The 14,717-nt window shown below is 44.5% G+C and overlaps 1 protein-coding gene across 1 annotated transcript in view; it reads left to right on the forward strand.

The window, feature by feature from the left end:
- The window catches only part of LOC115120233 (lipoxygenase homology domain-containing protein 1), a 53,563-nt gene that overhangs the window by 21,546 nt on the left and 17,300 nt on the right, over positions 1-14,717 (forward strand). The window contains 14 exon segments of the mRNA XM_065017334.1: positions 561-696; positions 953-1,107; positions 2,582-2,742; positions 6,595-6,671; positions 7,167-7,363; positions 7,606-7,798; positions 8,211-8,371; positions 10,550-10,889; positions 11,849-12,000; positions 12,245-12,378; positions 12,502-12,668; positions 13,147-13,251; positions 13,363-13,491; positions 13,673-13,837. Coding sequence (XP_064873406.1) covers positions 561-696; positions 953-1,107; positions 2,582-2,742; positions 6,595-6,671; positions 7,167-7,363; positions 7,606-7,798; positions 8,211-8,371; positions 10,550-10,889; positions 11,849-12,000; positions 12,245-12,378; positions 12,502-12,668; positions 13,147-13,251; positions 13,363-13,491; positions 13,673-13,837 — 2,272 coding nt within the window.

Genomic DNA, 14,717 nt, shown 5'->3' on the forward strand with positions numbered 1-14,717 from the left:
TTAGCCTTTTATACTGTTAGTTACATAATCAAACTTATCATGAAAGTGAAGTGAATCAAAGCACAATCTGTTATCTGATCATTGAAATAAACCCAAGTTACAGCATACTTAAAGCATACAGATGTAGGATCTTAATTTGAGCCAGTTTGTTACAGCAGGAAAATAATCCTGCAGCAACAGGACATGTGAATTATTATGTGCATTATAATGAATGGACATTTTTGTTGGGGTTGGTAAATGTTTCATAAGGGAAAATTAAGTCTGAAATTTCAAACTTCAGAAGCCTTTTCAAACCTCAAATACACTGCACGTTTTATATTTCCTGCAACAGGGTGATCAAATTAAGATCCTACATCTGTACAGACTAGTATCTGATAGAGCAGTGGTTGAGATATATTATACACTAGTCTGAGTTTTATCTTACCATGTGACCTGACCTGGAACTCTGGGCCCTAGTTATAGGCAATAAACCAGGCTATAATAGCTCAGGTCACAGAGTCAGGAAGAACTATTTATATGTTTTTTATATATTTAAGTGTTATGTCGGTGTCTTACCCCAGGCCACGGTGATGAAGACTCTGACAAGGGAGAAATACTCGTTTAACTGTGGCCGCTGGCTGGACATCAACGAGGACGATAATGAGATCATCAGAGAGCTGCCCGCCACCGGAGCTCTCATCCCAGAGCCGTTACTACGTAGGACCCACACATACTCTCATACACATGCATGTACACACACACACACACACACACACACACACACACACACACACACACACACACACACACACACACACACACACACACACACACACACACACACACACTAAAACCACATATTGGTATGACAACCGCATACCTTCAAACATTGCATGAATACTTATTAATACTCTTGTCCAATTAAGAATGTTTAGAATCATCACAGAGAATGTTAACATTATATACTTCTCAGTGCTGAAGTATCGCATCACCATCTGTACTGGGAAAGTGAGTGGAGGTGGCACTGATGCCAGCGTATTCCTTAATGTGATCGGGGACCTGGGAGACACAGGGGATCGACTCATGTTCCTCAGCAAAAACAACGTCAACAAGTTTGAAAAGGGCAACGTGAGTAGGGGTGGTTTATGAGTACCTGGGTGTATATGTAGTGTAGGTGGTTCAGGATTACCTGGGTGTATATGTAGTGTAGGTGGTTCAGGAGTACCTGGGTGTATATGTAGTGTAGGTGGTTCAGGAGTACCTGGGTGTATATGTAGTGTAGGTGGTTTAGTATTACCTGGGTGTATATGTAGTGTAGGTGGTTTAGTATTACCTGGGTGTATATGTAGTGTAGGTGGTTCAGGAGTACCTGGGTGTATATGTAGTGTAGGTGGTTTAGTATTACCTGGGTGTATATGTAGTGTAGGTGGTTCAGGAGTACCTGGGTGTATATGTAGTGTACGTGGTTCAGGAGTATCTGGGTGTATATGTAGTGTAGGTGGTTCAGGAGTACCTGGGTGTATATGTTGTGTAGGTGGTTCAGGAGTACCTGGGTGTATATGTAGTGTAGGTAGTTCAGGAGTACCTGGGTGTATATGTAGTGTAGGTGGTTCAGGAGTACCTGGTGTATATGTAGTGTACGTGGTTCAGGAGTACCTGGGTGTATATGTAGTGTAGGTGGTTCAGGAGTACCTGGGTGTATATGTAGTGTACGTGGTTCAGGAGTACCTGGGTGTATATGTAGTGTAGGTGGTTCAGGAGTACCTGGGTGTATATGTAGTGTACGTGGTTCAGGAGTACCTGGGTGTATATGTAGTGTAGGTGGTTCAGGAGTACCTGGTGTATATGTAGTGTAGGTGGTGTATTAGTATTACCTGTTCAGGTGTACCTATGTAGTGTAGGTGGTTCAGGAGTACCTGGGTGTATATGTAGTGTAGGTGGTTCAGGAGTACCTGGGTGTATATGTAGTGTAGGTGGTTCAGGAGTACCTGGGTGTATATGTAGTGTAGGTGGTTCAGGAGTACCTGGGTGTATATGTAGTGTAGGTGGTTCAGGTGGTTATGTAGTGTAGGTGGTACCTGGGTGTATATGTAGTGTAGGTGGTTCAGGAGTACCTGGGTGTATATGTAGTGTAGGTAGTTCAGGAGTACCTGGGTGTATATGTAGTGTACGTGGTTCAGGAGTACCTGGGTGTATATGTAGTGTACGTGGTTCAGGAGTACCTGGGTGTATATGTAGTGTAGGTGGTTCAGGAGTACCTGGGTGTATATGTTGTGTAGGTGGTTCAGGAGTACCTGGGTGTATATGTAGTGTACGTGGTTCAGGAGTACCTGGGTGTATATGTAGTGTAGGTGGTTCAGGAGTACCTGGGTGTATATGTAGTGTAGGTGGTTCAGGAGTACCTGGGTGTATATGTAGTGTAGGTGGTTCAGGAGTACCTGGGTGTATATGTAGTGTAGGTGGTTCAGTGAATGATGCTCATGCAATCAGTAAACCTTCCTGAGACCTGAAGACTTGTGTTAGCTCCCAGATCTAATATCTAGGCTTTAGCTCAGTGGGTTAACTTGGTTTTGAGTGGTTTATCTCCCTCATTTCTCCACAGGCCGATGAGTTTCTGACCGAGGCGGTGTCGTTGGGGCAGGTGCGCAGGGTGCGTATCGGCCATGATGGGAGGGGTGGAGGCTGTGGTTGGTTCCTGGATAAGGTGTTGGTGAGGGAGGAGGGCCAACCAGAGTCTGCGGCCATAGAGTTCCCCTGTAACAGGCAAGTCAACCAGCCAATCACGTGGCAACCAATCACATTATATATTTCATAACATAATGGGAGCATGCCAACTAACTAATTTAGGGCTTGATTCAATGCATTGCGCTGAAGACCTGTACTACAGCGGATAGAAATTTAAAAGCAATGTTCCCACGTTCGCGGAGACTGAATTCCCGGTAAATGCTGCATATGTCAGGTCAATCGGAAATGATCTTTCCATTTCAATCATGCTACAGCGCTGATCTTCAGCAGTATGCATTAAATCCAGCCCTTGGTGACTATAATGTAAAACGAGAATGTAACCAATTTACTGAAATTAACATTCCATCAGTTTACTGAGAGTTTGGGAAATTACTTTCATGGGATGAACCTTCATGGACTTGTGCTGTGCACAGGGAAGAACCTTCATGGACTTGTGCTGTGTACAGGGAAGCACCTTCATGGACTTGTGATGTGCACAGGGAAGCACCTTCATGGACTTGTGCTATGTACAGGGAAGCACCTTCATGGACTTGTGATGAGCACAGGGAAGCACCTTCATGGACTTGTAGTGCACAGGGAAGAACCTACATGGACTTGTCCTGTGCACAGGGAAGCACCTTCATGGACTTGTGCTGTGTACAGGGAAGCACCTTCATGGACTTGTGATGTGCACAGGGAAGCACCTTCATGGACTTGTAGTGCACAGGGAAGAACCTACATGGACTTGTGCTGTGTACAGGGAAGCACCTTCATGGACTTGTGATGTGCACAAGGAAGCACCTTCATGGACTTGTAGTGCACAGGGAAGAACCTACATGGACTTGTCCTGTGCACAGGGAAGCACCTTCGTGGACTTGTGCTATGTACAGGGAAGCACCTTCATGGACTTGTGATGAGCACAGGGAAGCACCTTCATGGACTTGTAGTGCACAGGGAAGAACCTACATGGACTTGTCCTGTGCACAGGGAAGCACCTTCATGGACTTGTGCTGTGTACAGGGAAGCACCTTCATGGACTTGTGATGTGCACAGGGATGCACATTCATGGACTTGTAGTGCACAGGGAAGAACCTACATGGACTTGTCCTGTGCACAGGGAAGCACCTTCATGGACTTGTAGTGCACAGGGAAGAACCTACATGGACTTGTGCTGTGTACAGGGAAGCACCTTCATGGACTTGTGATGTGCACAGGGAAGAACCTTCATGGACTTGTAGTGCACAGGGAAGAACCTACATGGACTTGTCCTGTGCACAGGGAAGCACCTTCATGGACTTGTAGTGCACAGAGAAGAACCTACATGGACTTGTAGTGCACAGGGAAGAACCTTCATGGACTTGTAGTGCACAGGGAAGAACCTACATGGACTTGTCCTGTGCACAGGGAAGCACCTTCATGGACTTGTAGTGCACAGGGAAGAACCTACATGGACTTGTAGTGCACAGGGAAGAACCTACATGGACTTGTAGTGCACAGGGAAGAACCTACATGGACTTGTAGTGCACAGGGAAGAACCTTCAAAGACTTGTAGTGCACAGGGAAGAACCTACATGGACTTGTCCTGTGCACAGGGAAGCACCTTCATGGACTTGTGCTGTGTACAGGGAAGCACCTTCATGGACTTGTGATGTGCACAGGGAAGCACCTTCATGGACTTGTAGTGCACAGGGAATAACCTACATGGACTTGTCCTGTGCACAGGGAAGCACCTTCATGGACTTGTAGTGCACAGGGAAGAACCTTCATGGACTTGTAGTGCACAGGGAAGAACCTACATGGACTTGTCCTGTGCACAGGGAAGCACCTACATGGACTTGTAGTGCACAGGGAAGCACCTTCATGGACTTGTTGTCCTGTGCAGGGAAGCACCTGCTTGTAGTGCACAGGGAAGCACCTTCATGGACTTGTAGTGCACAGGGAAGCACCTTCATGGACTTGTAGTGCACAGGGAAGCACCTTCATGGACTTGTAGTGCACAGGGAAGAACCTACATGGACTTGTCCTGTGCACAGGGAAGCATCTTCATGGACTTGTGCTGTGTACAGGGAAGCACCTTCATGGACTTGTGATGTGCACAGGGAAGAACCTTCATGGACTTGTAGTGCACAGGGAAGAACCTACATGGACTTGTCCTGTGCACAGGGAAGCACCTTCATGGACTTGTAGTGCACAGGGAAGAACCTACATGGACTTGTAGTGCACAGGGAAGAACCTTCATGGACTTGTAGTGCACAGGGAAGAACCTACATGGACTTGTCCTGTGCACAGGGAAGCACCTTCATGGACTTGTAGTGCACAGGGAAGAACCTACATGGACTTGTAGTGCACAGGGAAGAACCTACATGGACTTGTAGTGCACAGGGAAGAACCTTCAAAGACTTGTAGTGCACAGGGAAGAACCTACATGGACTTGTCCTGTGCACAGGGAAGCACCTTCATGGACTTGTGCTGTGTACAGGGAAGCACCTTCATGGACTTGTGATGTGCACAGGGAAGCACCTTCATGGACTTGTAGTGCACAGGGAATAACCTACATGGACTTGTCCTGTGCACAGGGAAGCACCTTCATGGACTTGTAGTGCACAGGGAAGAACCTTCATGGACTTGTAGTGCACAGGGAAGCACCTTCATGGACTTGTAGTGCACAGGGAAGCACCTTCATGGACTTGTAGTGCACAGGGAAGCACCTTCATGGACTTGTAGTGCACAGGGAAGAACCTTCATGGACTTGTAGTGCACAGGGAAGCACCTTCAAATACTTGTGCTGTACACAGGGAAGCACCTTCATAGACTTGTGCTGTACACAGGAAAGCACCTTCATAGACTTGTGCTGTGCACAAGGAAGCACCTTCATAGACTTGTGCTGTGCACAGGGAATCACCTTCATGGACTTGTAGTGCACAGGGAAGCACCTTCAAAGACTTGTGCTGTGCACAAGGAAGCACCTTCATAGACTTGTGCTGTGCACAAGGAAGCACCTTCATAGACTTGTGCTGTGCACAGGGAAGCACCTTCATGGACTTGTAGTACACAGGGAAGCACCTTCATGGACTTGTAGTGCACAGGGAAGCATCTTCATGGACTTGTAGTGCACAGGGAAGCATCTTCATGGACTTGTAGTGCACAGGGAAGCACCTTCATGGACTTGTAGTGCACAGGGAAGCACCTTCATGGACTTGTAGTGCACAGGGAAGCACCTTCATGGACTTGTAGTGCACAGGGAAGCATCTTCATGGACTTGTAGTGCACAGGGAAGCACCTTCATGGACTTGTAGTGCACAGGAAAGCACCTTCATGGACTTGTAGTGCACAGGGAAAACCTTCAGGGACTTGTAGTGCACAGGGAAGAAACTTCATGGACTTGTAGTGCACAGGGAAGCACCTTCATGGACTTGTAGTGCACAGGGAAGCACCTTCAAAGACTTGTGCTGTGCCCAGTGACCTTTTACTTAATAATGAAATTAATCCAATCACAAGTAACAACTAAAGCACCAAACAGCCAATCATACAGCGTTTCACTACCAGCCATACAGCCTCAGGGAAGACAGTCATTTGGCCTGGCCACGCCCAGTCTGTCTCTATTGGCAGTTCTCCAATTGCCTCGCTTAACCAGTTAGCCAGCTGATGGACCAGCATCCTATTACAAATAGGGACTAAACACACTGTGGCCAGCCAGGTCTCTCTCCCTCCAGTAACTGAAGCTAAACCAAGTCTGGGGTGCCCTGTTACACCGTAACACTTTCCTCTTTCAACCTCTAGGCTATACATTAAGCAATGTTGAGTGAAAGTGTTTTAGGTTGTATACCTGTGCCTTGTAGAGGTGCGGTTGATTCAAATGGAGGATCTCCTTTTGGGTGTATTTTATGCCAGGTGGTTGGACCGGAATGAGGACGATGGACAGATCGTTCGTGAGTTAGTGCCAGCAGGAGATGGTCTGCGTCTCCACAGTGAGTCAACCATGAAACAGACAAATACTTTAGTTTATTTGCACAAATAGAAAGACAGTTTGTCCAGTACAGGTGTTCTATCCTAATTTGATCACTCTGTCACAGTGAATTGTCCTGCGCAGCAGCAAATGCAAATTGTAGTGTACCGAGGTTTAAAAAGGCTTGTCAAGTTTGTAATTATCACTTTCATTTCCACTTTAAGACCTGATTTATCCTAACAAAAAAAACTCTTATAAAAAATGTCCATTAATTATAAATCACCTAATAATTCACATTTCCTGCATAAATTTCTTGTTGTGAGAAACTGGTCAAATTAAGATAGCGTATCTGTAGGAGAAACATTATACTACAGATGTTCACATACTGTAGCTAGTGTGAATATACAGTACAATGAAAAAATAAAATCTGAACATAAACATGAAAAACTCAAGGCCCCATTTAAAGTTGTGTGTATGTCTACAAGAGGAAAAACCCATGCCTCATATGTCTTTTAAGATGTCAACTACCATATCTCGGTGAAGACAGGCAACATCAACGGGGCCAGCTCGGACTCCAAGGTGTTTGTTAAGTTGTACGGAGAGAAGGGCGACACCACGAGGATACTCCTGGTGGTCTCGGACAACGACCTGAGTAACTACTATGAGACGGGCCAAACTGATATCTTCACCGTCGAGACCTATGACATCGGACAAGTGTGTCATTTTTTATGTTTTATAGAATACATGATCAGAAACCTAGAAACATAGATTATAGTTGTCAAATTTAAACCAACTCATCCCAACAGTAGGTAATTATAGTGTATGTCTCAGTTTCTTGGAGTTGTATGGTGCTTTATTAAACATCAGGGTCTCATACGGACCATGTTAACTGGATAAAAACATCTGCTAAAAAACCATCCATCCTAATTCTTACTTCCTGGTTTCTATCTCTGTAGATCCACCGTCTTCTGATAGGCCACACTAACGAGGGTCTGCGTGCTGGTTGGTTCCTGGACAGTGTCCGGATCATTGTTCCGGCCCATGGGAAGCAGTACCAGTTCCCCAGCCATCGCTGGCTGTGTAAGGATGAGGCTGACGGCAAGGTGGAGGTGGAGATCTATCCCAGCGAGACCCTGGACATCGAGAAACGTAACAGACAATTTACTAGATTGGATACTCTGAGACAATGCATGTATTATACAGTACATACTGTGCCAGAGAATACATATATTTACAGTGTAATATTTATACACACTGTGCAATATACCAGAGATTTCAAATACACTCTGGGGCATTTGTACACACAATGTAGCTACCAGAGTTGTCACAAGAAAACCCAATGAAAAGTACAGGAACAGTCAAAATGATAGAAAACGTATACTATCACTGAAACAACCTGTAATCAGATGACGTGACTAGATGAATACAGTTCTGTCCAGTAATAAGCGCTGATGGCCTACTTAGGGATTATGATGGATTGTGGTGCATTAGTCCCCACTCTCCATCATCCTGCCATGGTTTAATTGGTTAGTGACATGTTGCTCTGCCCTATGGTTTGCAGTGATTAACTACGAGGTCACAGTGGTCACGGGGAACATGCGCAATGGCGGCACCAACGCCAATGTGTTCTGCCAGATCTACGGAGAGGAGGGCAAGACCGAGCTCATCAGCCTCAAGAGCCGCTCCAACAACTTTGAGCGCGGGACCACAGAGATCTATAAGGTCTGGATCACCTTGTTCTGACACAGTCAGTGAACCAGTAATAGTAGTCTACTGACTACACATTGATTGGGTTCAAATTGTGGGAAGGAAATTATTTTCCCTTTGTGAATTGGATGGATTCTTGAAGAGTACAGCTATCATTGGTTTTGAGAAGACTTAGCATGAAATCAGTAATTCTGCCATGTTGTGGAGTGGAGTTGATGATGACAAATCTCAAAATTGTAAAGATGGGGAGAGGTCTGTCGGTAATAAAGAGATGCTCTGCTCTGCAGGCTCTCAGAAGGGTGAGACACAGACACACTGGAGGCTAATTGCTAATTGTTTGCCCTTGTGTTGAGTTTGCGCCTGTTATTTTCAGAACAGTTATTTTTGTATGTTGTGCTGTACGCTTACACACACATGATAAGACATGTACTCTACACACATGTACACATGGATGTTCTATTGTAAATATGTGATAGTAGAGTAGCTGCCTGAGGGCAAACACTTAATGTGTTGTGAAAGTCTTATGAAATGTAATCTCATGTATTATTTTAAATTGTATATAACTGCCTTAATGTTGCTGGACCCCAGGAAGAGTAGCTGCCACCAAGTCAGCAGTTAATGGGGATCCTTAATAAATACAAAGAATTAATGTTCTATTCCCTCTGGAAAACAACACATTCTAACCTCTAGGTGTTTTTGTTTTACATCACACTCCACAAAGCCAGTCCTGCAGCCTCTAGTTTGATCTTATCTTGATTATTGTCCTGTCATATGATCAAGTCCTGCAGCCTCTAGTTTGATCTTATCTTGATTATTGTCCTGTCATATGATCAAGTCCTGTAGCCTCTAGTTTGATCTTATCTTGATTATTGTCCTGTCATATGATCAAGTCCTGCAGCCTCTAGTTTGATCTTATCTTGATTATTGTCCTGTCATATGATCAAGTCCTGCAGCCTCTAGTTTGATCTTATCTTGATTATTGTCCTGTCATATGATCAAGTCCTGTAGCCTCTAGTTTGATCTTATCTTGATTATTGTCCTGTCATATGATCAAGTCCTGCAGCCTCTAGTTTGATCTTATCTTGATTATTGTCCTGTCATATGATCAAGTCCTGCAGCCTCTAGTTTGATCTTATCTTGATTATTGTCCTGTCATATGATCAAGTCCTGCAGCCTCTAGTTTGATCTTATCTTGATTATTGTCCTGTCATATGATCAAGTCCTGCAGCCTCTAGTTTGATCTTATCTTGATTATTGTCCTGTCATATGATCAAGTCCTGCAGCCTCTAGTTTGATCTTATCTTGATTATTGTCCTGTCATATGATCAAGTCCTGCAGCCTCTAGTTTGATCTTATCTTGATTATTGTCCTGTCATATGATCAAGTCCTGCAGCCTCTAGTTTGATCTTATCTTGATTATTGTCCTGTCATATGGTCAAGTCCTGCAGCCACTAGTTTGATCTTATCTTGATTATTGTCCTGTCATATGATCAAGTCCTGCAGCCTCTAGTTTGATCTTATCTTGATTATTGTCCTGTCATATGGTTAAGTCCTGCAGCCTCTAGTTTGATCTTATCTTGATTATTGTCCTGTCATATGGTCAAGTCCTGCAGCCACTAGTTTGATCTTATCTTGATTATTGTCCTGTCATATGATCAAGTCCTGTAGCCTCTAGTTTGATCTTATCTTGATTATTGTCCTGTCATATGGTTAAGTCCTGCAGCCTCTAGTTTGATCTTATCTTGATTATTGTCCTGTCATATGGTTAAGTCCTGCAGCCTCTAGTTTGATCTTATCTTGATTATTGTCCTGTCATATGGTTAAGTCCTGTAGCCTCTAGTTTGATTTATCTTGAGTCCTGTCAGATCAAGTCCTGTAGCCTCTAGTTTGATCTTATCTTGATTATTGTCCTGTCATATGGTTAAGTCCTGTAGCCTCTAGTTTGATCTTATCTTGATTATTGTCCTGTCATATGGTTAAGTCCTGCAAAGTGCTGATAGATGTACACACACACTACATGTTAATATTTTTAATTGTATTGAAATTGTAAATAATTTTGTCTCTAATGTCTTTTTTGTTATATATCAGACCCCAGTAAGACTAGCTGTCGCCATTGGTGTTGGCTAATGGGGATCCTAATAAATTAAATTAAATAAAAAATAACCACCTATCTTCCTGTCTCTCAACCCCCAGATCGAGGCGCTGAACGTGGGCAAATTATTCAAAATCCGCATCGGGCACGATGGTTTGGGCGTGGGCGACGGCTGGTTCCTTGAGACGGTGGACATCAAGCGGCTCACTATGGCCATGGTACAGAGGGAAGTGGTGAAGGAGAAACCAAAGGATGACAAGAAGGACAAGAAGAAGAATAAAAAGAAGAAGAAAGAAGAGGATGAGGAGGAGGAGTACGTGACAGAGCTCCAGGAGGTGACAGAGAGCGTGACGTTCCCCTGTCATCGCTGGCTGGCCCGCGACGAGGAGGACGGGGAGATCGTGGTGGAGCTCCTACCCGAGGACCCTGGAGACCTGGAGGGTAGGCTTCAAGTTTCAAGTTTTATTAGTCCAATGTACGGGATACACATGGTATACATTGTCCAACCAAATTCTTACTTTCAGGTTCCTTCTCAAAAATGCAACAACAATAATAAATGAAATATATGAATAAGAACATATAGTAAATGGCTCAGTGGAATAGAATAAACATTTGAGCATAATTATAATACAGGAGGCCTCCCGGGTGGCGCAGTGGTTAAGGGCGCTGTACTGCAGCGTCAGCTGCGCCACCAGAGACTCTGGGTTCGCGCCCAGGCTCTGTCGTAACCGTCCGTGGGGCGAGGCACAATTGGCCTAGTGTCGTCTGGGTTAGAGAGGGTTTGGCCGGTAGGGAAATCCTTGTCTCATTGCGCACCAGCGACTCCTGTGGCGGGCCGGGCGCAGTGCGTGCTAACCAAGTTTGCCAGGTGCACGGTGTTTCCTCTGACACATTGGTGCGGCTGGCTTCCCGATTGGAGGGCGCTGTGTTAAGAAGCAGTGCGGCTTGGTTGGGTTGTGTATCGGAGGACGCATGACTTTCAACCTTCGTCTCTCCCGTACGGGAGTTGTAGCGATGAGACAAGATTGTAGCTACTAAAACAATTGGATACCACAAAATTGGGGAGAAAAAGGGGTAAAAATAAAAAACGTTTAAAAAAATTATATTACAGGAATGCACAATTTATAGTCCGTTATTTACACTTGTATTGGGGAAGGGGGGTGGACAGGGTCTGGCCCTGGGGGGCCGCAGTGTGTTCACGATTTTGTTCCGCACAGCACTTAACACACCTGATTCATCAAGTAATCGTTGACTTCAATATGAACCAAGATCAGTTATATCTGGTGTGTTAAGGACGAAGCACATCATTGATAGGAGGCTGGAGGGGAGTGAATAGTTGTAGTTATTGTATGGTCATGGATTATGTAATGAGTGACTCTGTGAATCTGGATGATCTACAGAGAACTCCTATGAGGTCCATGTGTTTACTGGCCCCATGTGGGGAGCCGGAACCGATGCCAATGTTTACATCAACATCTACGGAGAGATTGGTGACACGGGCGAGCGGAAACTAAGAAAGTCCAACAACCTCAACAAATTTGAGAAGGGGCAGGTGAGGAAGCAATCTACCAATATGATGATGATGTCAATAATATCCGGGTGGCTCTTGAACTACGACCTCTCTCCCATTGACCTAGCTGTTTGACCTCTGACCTTTGTGCCTGATTCAATAAATTAAAGCATTGAACAACTATTGATCATTGAAAAAGATGTTCCAGGCTACAGTAACCTTTTATTAACCTTTTAATCATGTCTTTGACCTCTGACTTCCCCCATGGTTTTACTGCGGGGTTCAGGAGGACGTGTTCTCCATGCAGGCCATCGATCTGGGCATTCTGAAGAAGCTGAGGATTCGTCACGACAACAGCCAGCCTCATGCTGCCTGGTTCCTGGACAGGGTGGAGATAGTAGACAACAAAGACGACACCACGTAAGGGGGGGGCAGGCACATGATTACACAATAATATTAGCATACATCAGTTATTATCATGTCACAGACAGACTGACAGGCAGGCAGGCAGACAGACAGACACCTGACCCGGTAGTGTTCTAGGTACTACTTCCCATGTAAACGGTGGCTGGCCATCGATGAAGATGATGGACAGATTGCCAGGGAGCTGGTCCCTGTGGACGAAGCCTTTATGAAGAAGGGTGAGGATGATGATGATGATGATGATGACGAGGAAAACTCCAGTGCAACACTCGGACTGGAACAGAAGGGTGAGACACAGACACACTGGAGGCTAATTGTTAATTGTTTGCCCTTGTGTTGAGTTTGCGCCCGTTATTTTCAGAACAGTTATTTTTGTATGTTGTGCTGTACGCTTACACACACATGATAAGACATGTACTCTACACACGTACACATGGATTTTGTATTGTAGATATGTGGTAGTAGAGTAGCTGCCTGAGGGAACACACTTAATGTGTTGTGAAAGTCTTATGAAATGTAATCTCATGTATTATTTTAAATTGTATATAACTGCCTTAATGTTGCTGGACCCCAGGAAGAGTAGCTGCCACCAAGTCAGCAGTTAATGGGGATCCTTAATAAATACAAAGTATTAATGTTCTATTCCCTCTGGAAAACAACACATGCTAACCTCCAGTTATACAATATAACATTAGATTTGACTGAATAATAACAATGCATTATCATGAATACATTGTCATCTGATTTGGTTGATGTGTCTGTCAGCCATGTCCACCACCTTCACAATGAGGGTAAAGACTGGAGACAAGAAGTATGCGGGCACTGATGCCAACGTGTTCGCCATCCTGTACGGCATGAAGGATGATACAGGTAACGTTGCTTTACAGACACTGAGATAGGTGATATACATGTTTGTGTCCTAGAGCGTGTGTATCTCTGTATCCTACTAACTATGATATTTACTGCTGTGTGTTTTCACAGGCATCATAATGCTGAAAGCCTCCAAGTTACATAAGAATAAGTTTGAGCAGGCCATGATCGATGAGTTTACAGTGGAAGCTGTGGATATTGGAACACTGAAGAAAATACGCATAGGGCATGACAACTCAGGTTAAACAAGCTCATGCATATATATGATATGTGATTACACATATTATGTACACACACACACACACACACACACACACACACACACACACACACACACACACACACACACACACACACACACACACACACACACACACACACACACACACACTTCCAGTGATAATGTGTTATGCCTATACAGGGGCAGCATCAGGCTGGTTCCTGGACTGGGTAGAGGTGGATGCCCCCTCCCTGGGCCAGAAGCTGAGGTTCCCCTGTGGTCGCTGGCTGGATAAGGGAGAGGACGACGGGGCCATCGTCAGGGACCTCTTCCCTGCAGACCTCCAGACTGAGCTCTACACACCATGTAAGAACCAACCTGCAGCATACTGTACTTAGATAACTCACGTTATAGCCGACTAGCATACCACTACTCTACACAGTGTTACTATCCTATATCCAAACCATATAAGGCCATACCTGGCATACCAAGAGCCAGCCTAATACACCCTGTACTTATTGTAGATAACCCTTATCATACAGGACCTTATACTACCATACCATGCCATATAGGCCTGGGAATTGCCAGGGACCTCACAATACAATATTATACCGATACTTAGATGCCAATAGAATATGTATGCCATTCTCACCATTCTCACCATTCTCACCATTCTCACCATTCTCACCATTCTCACCATTCTCACCATTCTATATGTATTGTGATTCGATACTGCGATTTATTGTGATTGTCTGCTACAGAGAGACAAGAGAGAGCATGACAAAATGAACTTTGATCAGTCAGGGAAATAAAAGTGCTGAAAACATGTTGGCTCAGCATTTAAAAAGAAGATGGAGAACAAGCTACCTACAGAAACCAAAACAATTAAAAATAATATAATATATGTACACTACCGTTCAAAAGTTTGGACACACCTACTCATTCAAGGGTTTTTCTTTATTTTTTACTATTTTCTACATTGTACAACAATAGTGAAGACATCAAAAGTATCCACTCTTTGCCTTGATGACAGCTTTGGAAAATCTTGGCATTCTCTCAAACAGCTTCACCTGGAATGCTTTTCCAACAGTCTTGAAAGAGTTCCCACATATGCTGAGGACTTGTTGGCTGCTTTCCCTTCACTCTGCGGTCCAACTCATCCCAAACCATCTCAATTGGGTTTAGGTACGGTGATTGTGGAGGCTAGGTCATCTGATGCCGCACTCCATCACTCTCCTTCTTGGTC

The sequence above is a fragment of the Oncorhynchus nerka genome, linkage group LG4 (assembly GCF_034236695.1).
Source record: "Oncorhynchus nerka isolate Pitt River linkage group LG4, Oner_Uvic_2.0, whole genome shotgun sequence".
In the NCBI taxonomy this organism is placed as follows: Eukaryota; Metazoa; Chordata; class Actinopteri; order Salmoniformes; family Salmonidae; genus Oncorhynchus; species Oncorhynchus nerka.